The sequence below is a fragment of the Diadema antillarum genome, unplaced genomic scaffold (genome assembly GCF_040938485.1).
Source record: "Diadema antillarum isolate AM-2024a unplaced genomic scaffold, OU_Dant_1.0 seq00001432_RagTag, whole genome shotgun sequence".
NCBI lineage: Eukaryota > Metazoa > Echinodermata > Echinoidea > Diadematoida > Diadematidae > Diadema > Diadema antillarum.
Genome location: NW_027272183.1, coordinates 15,150 through 29,675, shown reverse-complemented (window position 1 = coordinate 29,675; position 14,526 = coordinate 15,150). Strand labels below are relative to the sequence as shown.

The following is a 14,526-nucleotide window of genomic DNA, read 5'->3' as shown; positions in this document are numbered from 1 at the left end:
CAGGGCATATTGTGGCTAAAATACTTCTATTTCCCCTCACTGATGTTTGAATGATAGCGAAATACACAATTATGATCACCGTGATTTAATTTTCTTACAGAAACAATGAATTTCTGACTAATCCTGGATAGCTTCTGCCCATTGTACTTTTATACTCTAAGCCTTTGCCATTGGGTAGTAGGAGTAGTTTGTGGGACTACACAATAGGAAGGCATTGTGTTTTTCTCTCTCTTAAATGGGAGAAAAAACTTGTCTCCCAACCCCTTCCAAGTAAGCAGGAGCCACCATATTTTAAACTAATTATGTGTTTTACTATTTCTGGTACACTACAAGGAAGTCATTCACAAAACTTGGGCGAGATTCATGCTGGTCAAAGGGATGGTATAGTTTTGGTTCAGATGAGGATTCACATTTTAAGTTTTTGCGAGATAATTAGAAACCATTTATATGACATATCAAAAAGCAATGTAATTCAACGAGGAATTAAAAGTTCATTAGATGAAAATCGGTTTTGAAATGGCTGAAATATCCAACCCCCCCAAAAAAAAAAAAAAAAAAACAAACAACAACAAATTAAAGTGGTCCTCATAAAAGGTGAGTCAAATATCAAATAAACTTTTAATTCCTCTTAGAATTGCACGCTCCTTGATATGTCATAAAAGTGGTTCCTTATTATCTCAGAAAAAGTTAATCCCCATCTCAATCAAAACTATACCATCTCTATCATGTAAACACCATTAACCTGTTGAAGACGGGCTCTATAAAACACACATTTCCCATAGACACTTGCCCGAGTATACTCGGGACTCGTCCTCAGTCCCTCAATGGGTTAAAACATGCCTTGCTACTAAAACTCACGGTACAGCAGGTCTCCAAGTTTGCTTCTACAGTGTATCAAATTAATTATGTATGTGCTGTCTGCATACTATTTACTTATCTGTAAAATGGTAATGTAAAGGTTTCCAATACATTAATTTTATCTACTTTTTTAGAGAAACTGTGATATATTGATAAACTGGTAGAATCTGCATAAAGCCACTCTGTGACTTTGCACCAGCCTAACATGGGCACTGTGTATACCAGTGCATTACTGTGCATGTCATGTGAGCTGTAAGTGCATTATCTTGTCTGGATTCTCTGCCCCCGCGACGTGCTCCCTAGCAAATCAGGTATGCCGGTATTCCTAAATCTGTGGAAAGCCATGTTCTGCCAAACCCTTCACAATTATGCAGCGAGCGCTGTATTGACATGGTGTCTTGAAGCGTGGGCATGCAAGCTTGCGTATAGAGACAAGAATTTGGGGGCGGCGGTTGGGGTTGGGGTTGGGGGGATGAAGGGGGATGGAGGGGAAGTGTCTCTGCCTCACCTTTGACCCCCACTTCCTGTGCGGGGCTGGGGACTGCCCATGGTCCTCCTGATGTCACTGGCCGAGAACTTGAGCCTCTCCTCTTTCTGCTTCTTTAGCTTGCGCTCCGCCAGAAGGAAATATGTGGCTGACAGGTGGTCGTAGCGATCCTTTTCTATCGACCTGTTGAGGAGGAGGAATACAACCTAATGCTTCAGAATCCTTTGAAATTGTGAGTGAAAATTAAAATCTAGAGGAGCTATCAAAGAAACTTTATGTTCATGGTTGCTCTTCTTCAGTTTCAAGAATTGCACAAAGCGGAACACAACTGTGCTTATGTATACATACATAACTGATATAATAACCTATAGATAAACAGACAAAATTGTAATTTTTTCCAAAAGTGCAATCACAAGTTCATTTTATATATTAATATTAGCAATGTCAGGTATTGTTATCTCTTGTTTTTATTTGTTGTTTTCTGAATGCCATACTCTCTATTGGCAATCTTGTCACAGCACATTTTGCATTGGATGAGCTTTTATGAAAATGTTGCTCATTGTGCCAGTATCTTGATTTGCAGGTATTACTATTGCAGGTATTGAAAAACTTATTATCATTTAGAAATTCACTTTGACAGTAACTTTTTATCATCTACCTTTCTGCAATTATATCAGTGGTTTCCTGTACTAGTACTTATACCAGTAGACTCATGTGACCAGCCTGGTCAAGTACTTCCACATGGAGAACATGTTTATTTGACAGTTTTGCTTTTTAACAATCACAAAACTCTTGAAAAGAAAGTCATCATTTATTCTGCATTGTCACAGCTCTCGTGTGGCACAGCTTGCTTAAATTGCACAAAAAACTGCCAAAATTAGTGTTTGAAGTCTGGAATTAAAATCTCTGACCTTTTACTTTTAATCTTGGAGCATGCACAGAGATTCAATTTATCTTTATCTGGCCATATTTATACACATATCACCCTTTATACTTCCATGTTGTTTCCAATCTTTTCCTGGATACGTATTTGTAGCACATATAATATATTAACTGAAAGAATTATAAAAAAAAAAACATAGATAAACAATTAAATATGTGAGAGAATATATGTAGGCCATCTATAAATGAACTTGTTCCAACACAAATGTTCATGACAAAATAAATTGTTACTAAAGCATATGAATTACAAATATCTACAACCTAAACATGAAGTTTCAGAATAATAATATCTCTCAAATACCAGGATACTTCTTTTTTTGCTAAAGCACTCAATATCCCCTCACTTTGTCTACACAAGTTATCAAAATGTCGTAACAAAATGGAAATACAGTGTCAGTTTCAATGGATACAACAGAACAAATCAATAAAGTTAAAAGGGAGAAACCCTAACAACAACAACCCCCCCCCCCCCAAAAAAAAAAAAAAAAAAAAAAAAACTGACACTTGAGTAAACTATGTAAATAATGTAAAGGTGCAATAGTCTAAAAACTCAACTGTGCTGTAAACATTGTCAGCATAAAAATAGGGAAAATGTCAGATGCTGAGGCTTTTTATCTATCATTAAAAAGAAAGTCTCCCTATCTTTAGTTTGAGGATATGATGCAAACAACTTGCCAGAGGTGGTTGCTGTGAGGTTCTCAGTTAAAACAACACATTTAGGATATTTGACTGATAAAGTCTACAAGAAACAGAAAATAAAATGGTCAAAAGCACAGATAAGTATGAGAGATGGTCCACACAGGAAAACAAGTGAGACACCATGTAGCAGCTCTCACGATGATGACGCAAGTAATACGGATAATTGCATTGCACAAATGCCTTACAAATGCCTCAACTCCTAATTGCTGGTTTCAGGAGCCCGACATTTGATACGTTATTTGGCATCACTGACAGTGAATCCGGAGTGTGACTTTTGAAGAACCATCGGCTTGCGTGAAAGAATGGTTAAATCACCAGTATAGCAAAGTTGTTGTGAGAAAGTATTAATTACACAGGCTATTGATAAGACAAGTTGAGGGGGTGTATTTACCATATTTGCTTACAGTGGAAATAGATGTTTGGGTGAAAATCTATATTTTTAAATTTAAGGGCAATTTGAAAGCTTTCATTGTAATTTGTTGATGCTACATTTTGTTTGTCATCCCCTCCGATTCAGAAGAATTCTGTGTAATTCAATTGAAATTCATCCGTCATACGTCATTTGCGTTTGAAAAGTTGGGAACACAATGCCGTATAAATAGATACAAGATGGACTGTATCCCGGATGTTTTGTTGCCTATGTCATTCGGTATCTATTCTCTTCTTACCACACTAATGCCAAATGCAAGTCTTCTGATAAGATTAGATTGAACGTGGGAAGGTTTACAAGAGAAGGTACAGAGCTGGAATCTCAAGCAGCATTTCCTTCCACATATCCCACACTTTTTCTGCTGTCAACTGCCGTTGGCAGTGGAACTAAGTTGTAATCGTGAGGGGTTTGCCGTGATGCCGAGAGGACCGTTGTGTTCCGGAGGCTCTCTACTCACTCAAGAATGGACTTCCTGTCGGCCATCTTGCCGTTCAGCATGATGTCCATGATGCTGCCATGAAGCTGCTCTGAGATCTGCTCTCGCGTGATGACGGGGTCCGACGGCCGCCGCGTCCGCCTCCCGATGTGCAGCCAGGGGTCGTTCTCGATCTCCCGCAGGGTCATCCGCCTCTCCGGCTTGCGCACCAGCATCTTTGAGATGAGGCTAGCAGGGGAGAAAATGAAGAAAGAGGGGAAGATTATTTTTGGGTATGAGTCAGAGCATCAAATATCTATCAGGTCACCTCATACAACCACACATGATGTGTACTGTCATAATGATAATCTATTTGTATAAGAATCATTAAAATGCCAGTCATTACTTACCTTCCATTTTACACACACCATTTCTGCAATGCTAAACCAGTGTATTACATCACAATCAAAATTTCAAAGCCTCTTTCATTGCTGTTTGTGTCACAGATCTTGCAATCCTGGAATGTATTCTACAATGTACATCCTCATTTTTGACGGGCTCTCACATGTTTATCTTGTACCTACATAGATGTTAAATCTTTTTCAGTCAAGTCTTGATCGAGTTTAATAAGGGTGGGTGCATTGAACAATTGTAAGCGAACACAGACAAGTACAAACACACACCACTTGGACTTTGCGTCACAGGCTAGGGCCTTCAGGAACATTCCATTTGCCAAAGGGCATCATATCTGATGTGACTCCTACAATACTAGTAGCTTACACATCAGCAAATATCATTATGACACTTTTCTACATGAATCTCGACAAATTAGTTATTTCTATGTTATTCTGTAGCTCTGCATCACTAATTATGACATAAATTTGTAGTGTGGTGTGGCATTTTTTTAAACAAGATGGGAAGGTATCAAATCTTTTTGAATTCTCTAGAATAGTGATTATCTACAAACTCGTACATAAAGGGAACAGAAATCTACCTCACCTTCAGAGATTATAAAATTATCTAAAATGATCTCAGAAACACACAAAGCAAACTAAGGCAGATTAATAGACTAAATTACTTCTGATGTCATCCTTCCACCATACACCTCAGGTTCTTCCTAACTTCAAAACCCAAGGCAGTCAAAGCAATACAGCGACTTGTATCATCATTTTCTTTTGAACAGGCCACCAAGACCAATACACTACATGTATACTGTTTTAACATCAAATATCACATAAACAATTCACCCACAGCACTGTTTACGCACGGATGAACATAAACCCCCCTTGAAGGTGGGGTGTAGTCACCCACTGATGGAAGGATTGCATTTTGTGCATGGAACAGAGAAAGTACAGATCACTTTACTTTCAGAGTAGGAAGATACCAGCGGGGGAAAAACAGGTGATCTATATTAGATATGAAAGTATTCTACAGGCCTCTTTGTACAACTGATGGCAATGTGTTAGGCAAAATGAAATTTCTTCGTGATGGTAGATCATAACACACACACACACACACACACACACACACACACACACCATCTTTTTATCCCTTGCAAAATGCTACATCTGGATGAAAATCATTAAAGGAAGCCTGAGGTCCAAATCATACAAAATAGAGGTGAAACAGATGTCAAACTAATGCCTTAGTTAGATCTACAATGAGAATATTATGATATTAACGAACAGGCACTCAACACTCCGAATATATTGGAAAAAACTCCATATGCTTTCCCTGTGTTTCTTTTTTTTTCCTCTCTCTCTCTCTCTCACTAGCATGGATTCACAAAACATTTGTAATCCATGTCATTATATGCCCAATGAGTGACACTTGACATATACATGTATTTTTAGAGATTGTGACGTCATCAAACGTGCGAGACCACCACATACAAAAAAAAAAAAAGAAAAGTGCATTTCCTTATTTATCACCGCTCTGTCTCCCACACACTTCAGACTCATTTGAGGCTTGAAGGGGATGGGGGTGGGGGGAGGGAGGGATAAGAAGGGAAGAAAAAGAGGGAGGGTTGTTGGAAACCATTCTGTCAAACTTTAGAAGCGGACGCAAATGTCTGATCTTCTCCCAGGCAGTCTGAAGTCCCCGTTGGCTTCTACGGTGATCAAATCATCACATATACACGAAGCATAGTTCAGTAGGCTCAAGCATCCCTCCTCCCACAGTCTCTCAAAGTTTATCATGCATCGCCCTTTTACATTTTCTCTGCCACAAATCCCCTTAAGTGGCAGGGCAGGGAAGAGAAAAGAAAGCCACAAGCCCACTTCAGGGTAGGCATAAAATAGAAAAACAAGAATGAATAATATTTAATAAAAGAGAGAGAGAGAGAGAGATATGCTTGCCCAATGTCAACTCCAAAATGCCAAGACTTCCCTGTGTACATACAAAACACTGCAGAGTCATACCATGTTTAAGGATAGAAGTCATGACTGGGGAAACACAATAATGCATGGGGGGGATTTTTTTTTTTTAATTTTTTTTTTGGATGCACGAAAAGTTTTTCAGAGACAATACACTTCTCTCTATACATGCATGTATATGACAAAAGCAGAAGTAGCTCTCATTTTCAAAGTACCATGAGGATGTTGAAAAGAAATGAACCCACAATGTGAACACTGTCATTGCTCAGTCGCAACATATCCAGTTACTAGGATTCCTGTGCTTTCAGGTGAAATAGAGAAGGTGATTTAAGTGCTCACACAGAATCCATGAAATGCCAGAAAATACTTCTCTTACTGCCAGTATGGATTTGGACTCTTAGCTGAACTCAAACACCATTTTTTTTTTTCCTGAAACATACACCATCTGTAAGCAACATTTGACAAAGAAAAACCTTTGAGATCTAACTCAGTGCACCAAAACCTTGAAATCTCTGTCTAAACCAGTCGTGCACAATCCAAACATGTTACGGTTTTGTTAGGAAATCAAAATAAGATTGCATTTGAGAGTGAAAATGATTTTCCTTTATCTGCTTTGTATTAGATGTCATTAGTTGGGAATGACATGGATAGTATACAGATGTATGAAGTCTACAAAATTGGCACACCAACTGGCTCACAACTAAATTCCTTCAAGAAATATCTCGAAAGCTGGTTGTGGAATGGTATCCACTGGAGAAAAAACAAAACAAAACAAAACAAACTTCAAGGCACTCATACAAATGACAAAAAAAAAACCAACCCTCTCTGCAGAAAGCTGATATGAAAAAGAAAGCCAGTACATCATCCACAAAGTGTTGTTGCAATTTTAAAAACAAGCTGGACGCCAGCAAAAGCTACTTAGGAGAGAAGACAATACCACTGCTATTGCCGCAAATTAACCTGCATCACAACAGCTCACGAGAAGGGTGCGTGGACATAAAGAACAACAAACGGACTCGCACGTAAGCAAGCGGCTCGGGCTTATGGAGGATTTTCCTGTTCGATTCTTTGCCAAGTGGACACCAGAGACGGATCTAATTTGTATCACAGCCATCCGATACTCTCTCGAGTCTGGCAGCAACAGCCCATAAATATATCTTAATCGTCTGGGGGTCCAACGGCACGCATCTGCCCAGCCCGTGGTGTCGGACATCGTTTATTTAAAAGGGTGCAACGCCCTCAGCCCCGTGTAAGATCTCACCTTTCCATGCCCTCCAGAAGTCATCAGTGAACCTCTGAATGATGTGGGCATCTAAAGCGACAATTGTCCCACTGCAGTTCATCGATTTATGCAATGATATCAAGCTGGACAGACATGATCTACATTATGTGATCAGTCTTTGCCTTGACACACTAAATGTGAGGTGCTTGAGGCCATGTACAGTAGAGGTGAATGGGGTGGGTATATGTGAGGGTCACTAAAGGTCGTAATGTTTCATCCAACGGACAAAATAAGAATATCAATGCTATGCGAGTATCAATTAATATGCACCCTGGGTTGTACTGTCAGTTCATGGAAATGGATGTAGTAAAGTGAGGATGTAGGGTTGATGGGAGGCTACAAGGAGCTGAGCAAAGCTAAGAGAGATGCAATACTTCATAAGCTCAGGACATTTTATTGGCCTGTAATTCAATCAAGAAGATTTTGTTTTGGTGACCAAACTAACAGAATTGTAATCAATACTTCCTTCATCTAGAAAACAAGATTAACATGTTCTAGATACACCATACACCAACAAGGAGAAAGATATAGATGACTAGAGGCACTTGTCAGATTACCTCCTTGATATCATAACCTTTAAGAATTCTTCATGATTGAACTGAGGATTATTAACTGAATACATTTGACTATAATAATTCTTGTCTCACAAATGCACATCATATATATACACATAACTGTAAAGTGTGAATCACTTTTTAAAGAAAAAGAATATCCTAAGACGACTGAACAGTCAGACAGACATACAACCACACACACACACACACACACACATAGACACACACACACATAGACACACACACACAATGTGAAAAGTAATGCACACAACATCAAAACCAATTATACATTCTTTTTTTATTTTAAAAAAAATGGGACTATGACGGGGAGGGGGAGCCCTAAGATTGCAAAATACAAGCACAGAAAAACCACACACAGATTAAATAGACACACACTTACCCAAATTAAAATGAAAAAAAAAACCAACAACAACAAATCTGAATACCTCAGAAAATGGAAGTGGTATAAGATGAGAACATCTTGTATGCTAGGATAAAATCCCAGGCCGTTCAAGTGTAGCAAGTTCTAATACGAGCTTGTCGAGTCTGCATGTTTTTCTTCCTTTTCAGCAAATCTTGAGGAGGCTTAGACAATTTTGAGTGTATTCCAGGGAAATGAAGAACAATGTAACTGCCATCATCGTTTCAAGTGGAGTGCTAAAAACTGGAAATAATCTGCCACTGAAGCTCGCATTCCACGGAGGGAAACAGTACAATCTCCTCGTCTGAAAAAAAGATGGAGACAGTGGCTACATACTAGCCAAAGACACTATGGGTGCATTTGTACTTAATAACTTTTGGGGGGCCGTAAGCAGCATTTTGAAATGTAATTAGTGCAAAACTCGGTTACGCCCCACCTCAAACGCTATTCCAGAACGCCAATTCAAAATGTACAAAAAGTTGTGTTTAAATACGATTGGTGATTCTCCCTAATCACATCTACTGGGGAGACATAAATGCCAAATTGTATACACCGAACAGCTCGCTACAATAAGGGTTTATAGGTTTTCAACCATGCGCAGTGCATGTTTGTGAAATTGACTCTTTCTAGTGCTCGAACATTTTTAGCGTAAACAGTACCCCCATGAACGGTGATTTGGATCAGGGCTTCAAATCGCTGATTCTGCCTTCAGAAATTGAGCAAAAACGCCCCCTTAGCCTAATCTGAAACATTTGAAGCACGTTCACTACTACTTCACCTGATTGTGATGAATGCAGAGGATGAAGCTTCAATGGTCCTATGGTGGGGGGTGGGGGGATAACCTGCAAATTTAAACTGATGTCTTTCAGAGATCCAAAGACCTACTCTACAATGGTAATGTGCCATGAATGCTTATCAGTCTCTGAGCTAGCTTTCTTGATCACCCAGTTTAGTCTTCATGAAACAGAAGTCAATTTGACAGGATTTCAGATGCCCTATTTTTTTTTTGTTATTCTGTCTCTGATATGAAAAAAAAACCCCACAACACTACACGAGGAGCAATAATTCTTCATATCAAAATTGACTTCGTGCAACCCATTTTTTAGTGTGGTGCCTGACATAGTAATACATCACACTGCAAGCAGTAATAGCTAAACATTATACATCAGACAGGCCTCAAACTGTATATTTTTCTTTCTCTAATACTGCCCTCTTTTTACTGCATCAAATTAGTATCTATTTCTCACAATTTGAAGAAGATGCGAGTCACACTTCTGCAAAAATTACATAACAACAACAACAACAAAAAACCTCTTCTACGAACAAACACATCCATTCATGATCACTTCAAGCCCTCTGGGCGAACTTGGCCTCAATTTTTTGAACCAGGCCGAGGTTGTTTTGCCAATGAGGTAGTGTTAGCCAGCACTTTCAGTCAATTTTCACAATGATCTGTTTTGTGTGTGTGTGTGTGTGTGTGTGTGTGTGTCACTAAAGTTTGTTCACCCCTCAGATCTAGGGGGAATTTTTCTGCAGAAGTTCTAATTTTGCCATCACTAAATTGGCAACTTTGAATTTCATTGCATATCTTGAACTGAAGAAAGATTAGATGGCACTAGCTAAACATGTCAGATCTGCTCAAAATCAGAGCTTGGAAATTTACAATCATTTGCCAATTTGAGAGAGAAACAATAATCTACTTTGATTGTATAAAAAAAAAAATGTTGTCAAATTCAGAATCAGTTGATACATACAGCATTTAACAGGCTCTTGAAAATTCTGCAACCAAAACAACCAATTACAAATATCAACAAAGGGCTGAAATGATTTTTTTTTTAAATCCTGCCTGATGAAATACTTAACAACATATACAAAAATCTGTAATAAGTGGTTTAACAGATTTTGATGGGTTAAAGAACAATAACATCAATACAGTGCATTTTGTTCACTATCAGGCAGAGGGCAGTCAATCGATTAGGTAGCAGTGTATGCATCTTCGACACACACTCTGTAGTGCATGAAATATTGTTTTTATAGACCTTCTTCAACAACAACAAAAAAGCTGCAAGATTGCCTCGAGTAAGTAATCATTCAATGTAGTAACTAACATGACACCATTGATTATGTAGCCATCAACTGCTTTAAATCAATTACCCCAATATTTGCCTACTCACACGAGGCCCACCAGCTCCCAGAGTATTCACAGGTCAAATTCAAAATCTTGGCCAAAAATCAATGCAGTATTTTCACATCTTTGAAAGATACAATGTAACTGTGTGACTGACATTTTGCACAGAGATCAATGTACTGCATACGCCAAATATTTCGTGAGGTTTTTATTTTCGCAAATTTCGCGAGTCAGGAGCTATTTGTGAAATTAAAGACATGCGAAAATATTGACTCTTATGATCCCAATGTGAATGTGACGTACCAGTACGCGTATACTCTTCTCTGTTCAGTACAGGACTCCACGATCGCGAATTTAACAGCTCGCGAAATCATCGGGAATTCCCGATTCGCGAAAATTTAGACTCGCGAAATATATGGCGTATACAGTATTCCATAAATTCAGCCACAATCAATATAATACAGGTAAATATCTGTTTGTTTTTTTTTCTCTCTTTCTCTCTCTCATTCCAAACAACAAGTATGTTCTTATAACTTTACAGCACACTGATTAAATTCTTCAACCTTACGGGGGGGGGGGGGGGGGGATCTGATTTTACATATTATATGACACAGCAGTGTCAGAATTGTCTTAACAATGAATTATACTGCTAATTTTGTGTTAATTGTGCATTACATCGAAATTACGTTGGTTTGCACAAATTGTACAATTTGTTATGCACTGTGACTATACGTTACAGCAACCTTCAAAATCACATGCTACATCTACACATTATATATTATATTAGGAAAGTTACATAGTAAAGTGCAAATACTTGCTCTCCACAATATAATTCTGCTGGTTTTTATTGTTTTTCAAACTGTAGATCATTTCTATTATCATTTGTAGAATATCTACAAAAGATAACAGCTTATCATACAGTACATTATTTTACTAGTTTTATGGTTTGAATTCTGCACTATGTACAACAAGCCCTCTCCATGCTTTAAATTCACTAATTCTACTCGTTTTCTTAGCTAGAACCATTTTCTTTATTCAACCACATTTGGCAAGAATAAAATGAATTAACAAACACTCATTATGGAAAAGGATGCTATATAAATCAATTTATCAAGCTGTAAAAAACAAAAAAAAATTACTTAAACCCATAACAACAATCACTTCTTCATTCTGACCATTATATCTACATAGTTATATAGATATTATTCTTTATCTTTTCTATACTATCTCTTTAGATCTACTTTTATTTTCTCTCTGACTTTTTGGGTCTTTGCAATGAAGCTCCTTGGTTTGTTTGTTGTTGTTTTTTTTGTCATATGTTTTCCTTTCTATGTATCTATAGCTGTATTGTGGTTGAGCTACTTTCTTGTTTTGCTGATGCAGAACATGTGAATGCTACTATATTTCATCTAAACTTGGTTTAGACCTCAAAGAACATATAGCACTTTTGCAGACAAAACAGCTTTCAAGCCAATGAAAGATAAACATAGAATGGCAATCATGGGATAGTCTGCTTCTAAAGATCTTTGTGAGCATTTATTGCTGAAATGCAATACAGCAAAATTGTAGCAAAAACATTGTAAGCTTTTGCTGTGATGTCAATCTTATGACAAAGTTATGGCTATCTATCTTGAAAATAACCAGGAATCAAAACACATTGGTTTGTGCGTGGCTGTGCATTTGAGCAAACCTATGTGAAGTTGGCACACCATTGACTGAGTTGGGTGTGCAAACCTGGCACACGAAGAGTTAAAAACATAATGTTACTGAGACTATAGGCCAGACATGCTTTTCTTGCATCTCTTAGGGTCTGTGGGCGTGTTTTCACATCCGCACCTAGGGGTATAACAACTAAGATGGCACGATCTTCTCTCCCCCACATCTCTCTCTCTATGACACTCTAATCTCTCACTCTCTTGGTATCTACTCATCTATCCATCTCTGCTGTCTACCAGCTTCATCCCATGCACCCATCATCTTCAATCACAGTTTCATGTAGTATGCATGATGGATAGATTACCCGTCGCTGCGAGAGGAGATACCCCTGTTGCTGTGGTTCCAGCGCATCACGCCACCCCCATCACACCCAAACCATCCCTTTCCCCGGCGGCCAGCGACAAATTATGGGTTAAGAAGTATCCGAGGGAAGGCCGGGTCGGAAGCTCACACCAGCTCTACATGCCCCCGGGGCGCATCATAGTCGGTCCCGTCAGATGGCGTACATTTCATCCCCAATTTGTGTCCACGCCTCCCTCCGTTGATGCCTCCTCCGGTGGCGGGCAAATCAAGATGAGGTGACGGACGACCAGACATATTGCAGAACAGACCTGAGTGATACCTCCTCTCAGTTTTGTTCTACTCTTCCATCCCACCCTTCTCCCCCTCCTCCCCCACACCCCCCCCCCCCCACCTTAATTCCTCTGGCTAAATCCTACCCCAAGACCATCTTCCATCCTCATCCCTAAAGACTCCACTGGGTAGTAAACAACATTTCTTTTACAGCCAGAGACAAATATACGTTGCTCGTCGACAACATTTCAGAGCTCTACCAGGCTTTCTGGAAGTCATGCTTCATACGTATCTAACACTGCTGGTAATGTCAAGGTGAACTGAAACAGCAAAATGTCACTCTGCATACAAGTCCATGCTGTCCTAATTCAATTCTTCCCATGAGCATGACTTTAAATAGGGATTTCAGTACATGTGCACTAAAATTTGACTGGATGACAATGCAATATACTTGCCCCTTCAAGACCTTGTAATTTGCGAAGATTAAATTACTTTAAAATTTTGTGCCCAAAATCAAATGAAAGTTGACAGTGAATGATATATAGTGCAAAAGCAAGCCCTGCACAAAAACACCAGAAGAAAATGGAGACCTGATCAACTATGATCAAATAAAAACATCTTGGAGTTTGTTGAAAATGAATCATATTCATATCCCTACATGCTGGTTCCACAGATGTACTATTTCAATTTGCAGCATAATTTTGTCGACTTTGTCCTATTGATCAGAAAAGCACAGAATGTTATGAAAATTTGCCTACTTAACCTAAGAAACATGATCCATAGCTGTACTGTACGAGCTGAAATTTTCGCGTACAGATATTTTCGCGAATTACTACTTGGAGGACATTTTCACGTGTTGTTAATTTCGCGGTTGCAAGGGTCTAACTCGGCGTTGTTATTTGTGCGTTTAATATTTTCGTGTGTTGTTATTTTCGTGGTTCAAAGGAAATTCGCGAAATTCGCGAAAGTAAAACCACTGCGAAAATTTCAGCTCGTACAGTATTTCTTTTCTTCTCTGGGAACAAGCAGCAGAGGGTATAGCAGACCTACATGAATAGAGTGCAGCTTTATTTGCTCTCCACATAAACCACTGCACTGGCTTTAGGTCTCAGGAAAAGAGAGAGTGACAAATACCACAATCTAACAAATTGTCCTTCTGAGTGAGCAAGGCCCCTTGTGGAAATGTTCATTTGATATGTAAAATTACTGTCATATGACTTTTAACATAAAGGGGGAACACAGCCTTAATTGTAATGGGGATGGGGACCTTCTAATGGGAATCCCCTACAAAACTTTGCTATGGCTTGAAGTACATTGTACACCTGTAAAAATTTGATTCGCAATAATGATGGATCTAAACAGACAGATTGGACTAATTCTTACCACAGAGAATATTTCACAAAGTCAAAACTTAACCCTTATACAGTATTTGAAGGATCATCAGCGTGATCAACATCAAAGATTCATTCACCTTGCAATGGCTAGAGAAGACTTCTCCTTGTATTATAAGGAAATAGGACATTAAAGTCTACTTTCTGTCCTAATTGTCTCAATCTATCAGCTGTTTGAAATAGAATCATCTTGAGATGATTGATGGTGGTAGAAACTAGAGCGGCTTGCAAATTAGAGAGTCCTTACCTATCAAG

The 14,526-nt window shown here is 38.7% G+C and overlaps 1 protein-coding gene across 1 annotated transcript in view; it reads right to left on the bottom strand.

Annotated features, from left to right (window-relative positions):
* The window catches only part of LOC139709405 (uncharacterized), a 35,802-nt gene that overhangs the window by 17,712 nt on the left and 3,564 nt on the right, over positions 1 to 14,526 (bottom strand). The window contains exons 2-3 of the mRNA XM_071621372.1: positions 3,874 to 4,080; positions 1,367 to 1,528 (exon numbers count right to left, since the gene is read on the bottom strand). Coding sequence (XP_071477473.1) covers positions 1,367 to 1,528; positions 3,874 to 4,080 — 369 coding nt within the window. The remainder of the gene's footprint in view (positions 1 to 1,366; positions 1,529 to 3,873; positions 4,081 to 14,526) is intronic.